Genomic DNA, 7,572 nt, shown 5'->3' on the forward strand with positions numbered 1-7,572 from the left:
GTTTACTCGTCAATGGTCGTGAACGTTCGGCAGGCTGTGACGAGTTAACTCGTCAATGGTCGCGAAAGAGTTAATGATTTTAAAACTGCCAAATATCAGAAACTGTTGAAGATATCAATAAGCTGAGTCATAGAGGAACACTTAAAAAGTTTGTCTACAGCTTAGAATTTGAATGGAGTCTCTAGCAGAAAGTATGGTGAAGCTTTAGTGGCTGAAAGAAGTAAGAAGATTTGAAGAGTTTGAAGACTGTTCCAATGCATTCTCTATGGGGAAAAAAAAAATCAGAAATAGTTGAATATTGCAAAAAGCATGAATATTTGAAAAGAAAAAAGTAATTCAGATAATGTCCAGAAAAAGCTACATGATTAGATGTATGAATTGTTGAAATAGCACACAGTATAAGGACTAGAAGAAGACCGTAAAAAGGCGGAAGAAAATGGCCGAACAGAAGAAAAATAGTGTGAACACTAAAAAGAGCAGACCTGAAAGTAACGAGTACTTTTCAGCCTTCCTAGAAATTAACTCGAGTAAAAGTAAAAATATTTGTCTTGGAAATGTATTCAAGTAAGAGTAATAAGTACCAAATAAATCTAATACTCAAGTAAAATACAAATCCTCTGGATATAGTACTCAAGTGAATTTACTGAATATAACCAGACTTCATTGTAAATAGGAGGAGTTGAGATTTACAGCTGCTGCTCCTCGCACTGGAATGAGGAAATACCTGATTATCTGCTCTCAAACACAATGAGCTGCTGCTCCCTGATCATGTGTTTCCTTGTTCCCTCCCCTTCAGATCTACAGTTTGAAGATGGGTGGAACCAACATGTGGTGAAGAGGAGGAGCCGACAGGCCCCGTTCACCGCACAGACACATGTTGTTGAGATCAGAGCTCAGACTAGTTTCACTTCTGAGCAACAGAAACTCAGACAGTCGTCGTCGTCTGTGAGAGGTGAAATGGCGCAGAAAGGAGTTCATCTGGACCAGGAGACCTTCTCTTGTTCCATCTGTCTGGATCTACTGAAGGATCCAGTGGCTATTCCCTGTGGACACAGCTACTGCTTCAGCTGTATTAAAACCCACTGGGATGCAGAGGATGGGAAGAAAATCTACAGCTGTCCTCAGTGTAGGCAGACCTTCACACCGAGGCCTCCTCTGGTGAAAAACACCATGTTAGCAGCTTTAGTGGAGCAGCTGAAGAAGACTGGACTCCAAGCTGCTGCTGCTGATCACTGCTATGCTGGACCTGAAGATGTGGCCTGTGATGTCTGCACTGGGAGGAAACTCAAAGCTGTCAAGTCCTGTCTGCAATGTCTGGTCTCTTATTGTGAGAAACACCTGCAGCCTCATTATGAATCTCCTTCATTTAAGAAACACAAGCTGGTGGAGCCCTCCAAGAAGCTCCAGGAGAACATCTGCTCTCATCATGATGAGGTGATGAAGATGTTCTGCCGCACTGATCAGCAGTGTATCTGTCACCTCTGCCTGGATGAACATAAAGGCCACGACACAGTCTCAGCTGCAGCAGAAAGGACTGAGAGGCAGAGAGAGCTGGAGCTGAGTCGACAAAACATCCAGCAGAGAATCCAGCTCAGAGAGAAAGACGTGAAGGTGCTTCAGCAGGAGGTGGAGGCCATCAATGGCTCTGCTGATAAAGCAGTGGAGGACAGTGAGAAGATCTTCACTCAGCTGATCCGTCTGATGGAGAAAAGAAGCTCTGAGCTGAAGCAGCAGATCAGATCCCAGCAGGAAACTCAAGTGAGTGGAGTCAAAGAGCTGGAGAAGAAGCTGGAGCAGGAGATCACTGAGCTGAAGAGGAAAGACGCTGAGCTGAAGCTGCTGTCACACACAGAGGATCACACCCAGTTTCTACACAACTACCCCTCACTGTCAGCACTCAGTCCATCTACACACTCATCCAGCATCAACATCCGTCCTCTCAGACACTTTGAGGATGTGACAGCAGCTGTGTCAGAGCTCAGAGACAAACTACAGGACCTTCTGAGAGACACGTGGACAAACGTCTCACTGACAGTGACTGAAGTGGATGTTTTACTGTCACCACCACCAGAGCCCAGGACCAGAGCTGACTTCTTAAGATATTCACAGGACATCACACTGGATCCAAACACAGCAAGAACATATCTGTTATTATCTGAGGGAAACAGGAAAGTTACATTCATGAGTAAACCAGAGTCTTATTCTAGTCACCCAGACAGATTCACTACATGGGCTCAGGTCCTGAGTAGAGAGAGTCTGACTGGACGTTGTTACTGGGAGGTGGAGTGGAGAGTAGGAGGAGTTGATGTAGCAGTCGCATACAAGAATATCAGCAGAGCAGGGGGAGAAAGTTTGTTTGGACGTAACGACAAATCTTGGTCATTAGAGTGTGACAACAACAGTTTCACATTTTGCTTCAACAGCATCAAGACTCCAGTCTCAGGTCCTCAGTCCTCCAGAGTAGGAGTGTATCTGGATCACAGAGCAGGTATTCTGTCCTTCTACAGCGTCTCTGAAACCATGACTCTCCTCCACAGAGTCCAGACCACATTCACTCAGCCTCTACACGCTGGAGTTGGTCTTTACGGGTCTAATGGAGTCACAGCAGAGTTGTGTAAACTCAAATAGTCAAAGATCATTGAAGGAGCAGTTGGTTAAAATCTGTATTTTAGTTCTTCACTTTCTTTAGTCTCCATGTTTGTTGCTAAAAGCTCATTGCTGTTGTGTCTCTGCACTGCACAGAGATCAGCTGTCAATCATTACACATTGTGGGCGGGACTTTGACCTCTTGTTGTCATTTCTCTTGTTGTGTTGATGTTTGAGTTTGTTGAGGTGGAGCTGGAGCCGTGGAGGAGATCACTGCTCATGATGATGTTTCTTTACCTAAACTCACATTTCTCCACATGGAAATAGAAACTTCTCTGAACTCTAAATGTTTGTTGGATATTTGTGTTGATGTGTTTGTGTTGTTGTTGTTGTTTGACCTTCCTGTATCACTGAGCTTTGTTCTCACTGTGGAAACTAAGAAATCTACAATCACATTTACATTGATGTGTTTGTCTGATCAAAATGTTGTAGTTGTTAAAATCCACTCACTAATAAGGTCTATGAGCTTTAATCAAAGTGTAAACATCATGATTATAATCATATCCATGTTACTAATTAACCTAACTAGTTGCTCCTCCAGCTGTTTATTATTCCTATCATTTACTTTTCCAGCCTTTTGTTGCTCTTGTCCCAACTTTACAGAAACAATCAGTGTATGTTGAACTCCAGGTATCAATAGATGAGATCATTACACTACAGAGAATGATGTATGACAGCTAACAGACCAATGTTTGCATTCTCTGACTGAAATGTTTGAATATATAGTTCATGTTGTTGACAATAAACTTTTTGTGATTTATATTCTTGCACTTTGTATGTATAGTGTGTGGGAACTGAAAATAAATATGTTGAGCAGCATCTTCCATGTCTGGAATGGATGTTTTCTTGAGTCTATAAGGTAACAATAATATAACCAGAGATGGACAGAGTACTCCACCCCAGTACTTGAGTAAGAGTACAAATACTACTGGTCAAAATGTACTCCGTTACAAGTAAAAGTAGCTCAGTCGAGTAAGAGTAAAAAAAGTACTCGCTTCTAAAGGTACTTAAGCATCCAAAAGTACATGCTTTTAAATTTACTTTAAGTATAAGTAAGAGTAAGAGTAAATTTCTTATTTTTCACATCAATGAATTACTATATTTTTTTCTAAATGAATTTAAGGAGCTTTTAACTCTTGTTTCTGAGAATGAACTCTTTGAAAGCAGCTGCACTGATGTGCTGCTTTTAGGGGTTAGGGTTTCCTTCTTTGACAAACACAGCTTGTGTTCAATAGTATTTAAAAAAAAAAATAGAATTGGTATTTCCTGAAGGAAATACGTGGGAATGCTGAAAGCCATTGCTGAACCATGCTGAATAAATTGACAAAGACACGCAGAATGACACGCAAACATGTCCCAGGCAGGAATTGAACCCACAACTTCACGAGTGGTAACCTGACACACTAACCATATGGCCACAGAGGACCTGAGTTACAATTAGCTTTATACTATGAGGAATTAAAAACTGTCCAATGACAGCTGAATAGTTGGAATCAAAAGTCAAGCAATGACGTGACATAACTGAGGCCGGAATAGAACCTATGACCTCATGATCACTAAACCTTTACTCTGCTGCTTCGCCACAGAGGGCACACACATAAGCATGTTGTCATTGATTGTAATGTGATGATGTGCTGCAAACTGTGGCACGAGCAATCAGTGAGTCTCTTAACGAACACCTGTAATCAATTGAAGGTGGGGGAGGGGAGCAGAATTCAACATAACAGAATGGTTCCCTTGGTTTCGAACCCGTGACCTTGTGGTTGGAAAGCAGGAACCCTAACCAGTGGGATATTCAAACACTTCTGGTGAAGTAGAGGTTGAGACTTTGATGAATGTGAGATTTTTCAATTATGCTTAAAAAAAAGAAAAGAGTAGAAATGAGCCACAACAAGTAAGTAGAGGACTTTTTTGTGACCTGTGACTATTTTTTGATGAAATCAAACAAAGTATAAGGCCCATTCCAGTGAATTACAAAGTTGAGCTCCTTCTACTCTGCTTTGAAAAAAAATGCATTGGGCTGAATGGCAGAGACAGAGCACCCAGGCTGCATTTAAAACATATTTTAAATCATTCTCTAAATCTCTTTGCATTTTTGACCAGATTGTTAGCCAGAAGACAAGTGTGGCTACAAACTGTGGCCAATTCTTGTGTGTAGAGTGTCATTTGTAGCTTTGCTGGCAGTTTCAGAATAAAAGTTCCAGTCGCTTTTTTGGATCTCCTGCACTCTGATGACGACGTCACTCACTCTAGCCAACGCAATACGCACTCATTGAAAAGTGTGAAATTTGTCAGAAATCCTCATGTGCTTTTAAAGGATTTATCTCAAAAACTCTACAAGATATGAAAAAGTTGTACACCGGTTGAATACATTGGAAGCTTGTCTACAGCTCAGAATTTGAATGAAGTCTAGCATAAAGTATGCTGAAGCTTTAGAGGCTGAAAGAAGTAAGAAGATTTGAAGAGTTTCAAGACTGTTCCAATGCATTCTCTATGGGCCAAAAAGAAATCAGAAATAGTTGAATATTGCAAAAAGTATGAATATTTGAACAGAGAAAAGTCATTTTGATAATGTCCAGAAAAAGCTGCACGATTTGATGTATGAATTGTTGAAATAGCACAAAGTATGAAGGACTAGTTAGAGACCAAAAAAGGGGAGAAGAACTCGGAATAAGTATATAGAAAATTTCAGCATTCACACTAATAAAGAAAATGGCCGAACAGAAGAACAATAGTGTTTCAGCATTCACACTAAAAAGAGAAGACCTGAAAGTAACGAGCCTTCCTAGAAATTAACTCGAGTAAAAGTAAAAATATTTGTCTTGGAAATGTATTCAAGTAAGAGTAATAAGTACCAAAGAAATCTAAAACTCAAATAAAGTACAAATCCTCTGGATATGTACTTAAGTACAGTACTTAAGTAAATTTACTCCGTTACTGTCCACCACTGAATATAACCAGACTTCATTGTAAATAGGATAAGTTGAGATGTACAGCTGCTGCTCCTCGCACTAGAATGAGGAAATATCTGATTATCTGCTGTCAAACACACTGAGCTGCTGCAGCCTGATCATGTGTTTCCTTGTTCCCTCCCCTTCAGATCTACAGTTTGAAGATGGGTGGAACCAACATGTGGTGAAGAGGAGGAGCCGACAGGCCCCGTTCACCGCACAGACACATGTTGTTGAGATCAGAGCTCAGACTAGTTTCACTTCTGAGCAACAGAAACTCAGACAGTCGTCGTCTGTGAGAGGTGAAATGGCGCAGAAAGGAGTTCATCTGGACCAGGAGACCTTCTCTTGTTCCATCTGTCTGGATCTACTGAAGGATCCAGTGGCTATTCCCTGTGGACACAGCTACTGCTTCAGCTGTATTAAAACCCACTGGGATGCAGAGGATGGGAAGAAAATCTACAGCTGTCCTCAGTGTAGGCAGACCTTCACACCGAGGCCTCCTCTGGTGAAAAACACCATGTTAGCAGCTTTAGTGGAGCAGCTGAAGAAGACTGGACTCCAAGCTGCTGATGATGATCACTGCTATGCTGGACCTGAAGATGTGGCCTGTGATTGCTGCACTGGGAGGAAACTCAAAGCTGTCAAGTCCTGTCTGGTATGTCTGGTCTCTTATTGTGAGAAACACCTGCAGCCTCATTATGAATCTCCTTCATTTAAGAATCACAAGCTGGTGGAGCCCTCCAAGAAGCTCCAGGAGAACATCTGCTCTCGTCATAATGAGGTATTGAAGATTTTCTGCCGCACTGATCAGAAGTGTATTTGTCTTGTCTGCCTTGTGGATGAACATAGAGGCCACGACACAGTCTCAGCTGCAGCAGAAAGGACTGAGAGGCAGAGAGAACTGGAGCTGAGTCGACAAAACATCCAGCAGAGAATCCAGCTCAGAGAGAAAGACGTGAAGGTGCTTCAACAGGAGGTGGAGGCCATCAATGGCTCTACTGATAAAGCAGTGGAGGACAGTGAGAAGATCTTCACTCAGCTGATCCGTCTGATGGAGAAAAGAAGCTCTGAGCTGAAGCAGCAGATCAGATCCCAGCAGGAAACTCAAGTGAGTGGAGTCAAAGAGCTTGAGAAGAAGCTGGAGCAGGAGATCACTGAGCTGAAGAGGAAAGACGCTGAGCTGAAGCTGCTGTCGCACACAGAGGATCACACCCAGTTTCTACACAACTACCCCTCACTGTCAGCACTCAGTCCATCTACACACTCATCCAGCATCAACATCCGTCCTCTCAGACACTTTGAGGATGTGACAGCAGCTGTGTCAGAGCTCAGAGACAAACTACAGGACCTTCTGAGAGACACGTGGACAAACGTCTCACTGACTGTGACTCAAGTGGATGTTTTACTGTCACCAGCACCAGAGCCCAGGACCAGAGCTGACTTCTTAAGATATTCACAGGAAATCACACTGGATCCAAACACAGTAAACACATGTCTGTTATTATCTGAGGGAAACAGAAAAGTAACATTGATGAGTGAAGATCAGTCTTATTCTCGTCACCCAGACAGATTCACTAGATGTTCTCAGGTCCTGAGTAGAGAGAGTCTGACTGGACGTTGTTACTGGGAGGTGGAGAGGAGAGGAGGAGGAGTTGATGTAGCAGTTGCATACAAGAATATCAGCAGATCAGGGCTGGAAAGTTTGTTTGGAGGTAACGACAAATCTTGGTCATTAGAGTGTTACATCAACAGTTTCACATTTCGGTTCAACAACATCCAGACTCCAGTCTCAGGTCCTCAGTCCTCCAGAGTAGGAGTGTATCTGGATCACAGAGCAGGTATTCTGTCCTTCTACAGCGTCTCTGAAACCATGACTCTCCTCCACAGAGTCCAGACCACATTCACTCAGCCTCTACACGCTGGATTTTATCTTGGTTATGGAGACACAGCAGAGTTGTGTAAACTCAAATAG

The 7,572-nt window shown here is 42.5% G+C and overlaps 1 protein-coding gene across 1 annotated transcript; it reads left to right on the forward strand.

Annotated features, from left to right (window-relative positions):
- Positions 1 to 957: 957 nt before the first annotated feature.
- LOC310999796 (uncharacterized protein) lies at positions 958 to 7,572 on the forward strand (the record flags this gene model as incomplete). The annotated part of the gene is made up of 2 exons (XM_083990362.1): positions 958 to 2,616; positions 5,902 to 7,572. The coding sequence occupies 2 exons, from the start codon at positions 958 to 960 to the stop codon at positions 7,570 to 7,572; spliced, it is 3,330 nt and encodes a 1,109-aa protein (XP_083846488.1).

The sequence above is a fragment of the Trachurus trachurus genome (assembly GCF_905171665.1).
Source record: "Trachurus trachurus genome assembly, chromosome: 16".
Classification (NCBI taxonomy): domain Eukaryota; kingdom Metazoa; phylum Chordata; class Actinopteri; order Carangiformes; family Carangidae; genus Trachurus; species Trachurus trachurus.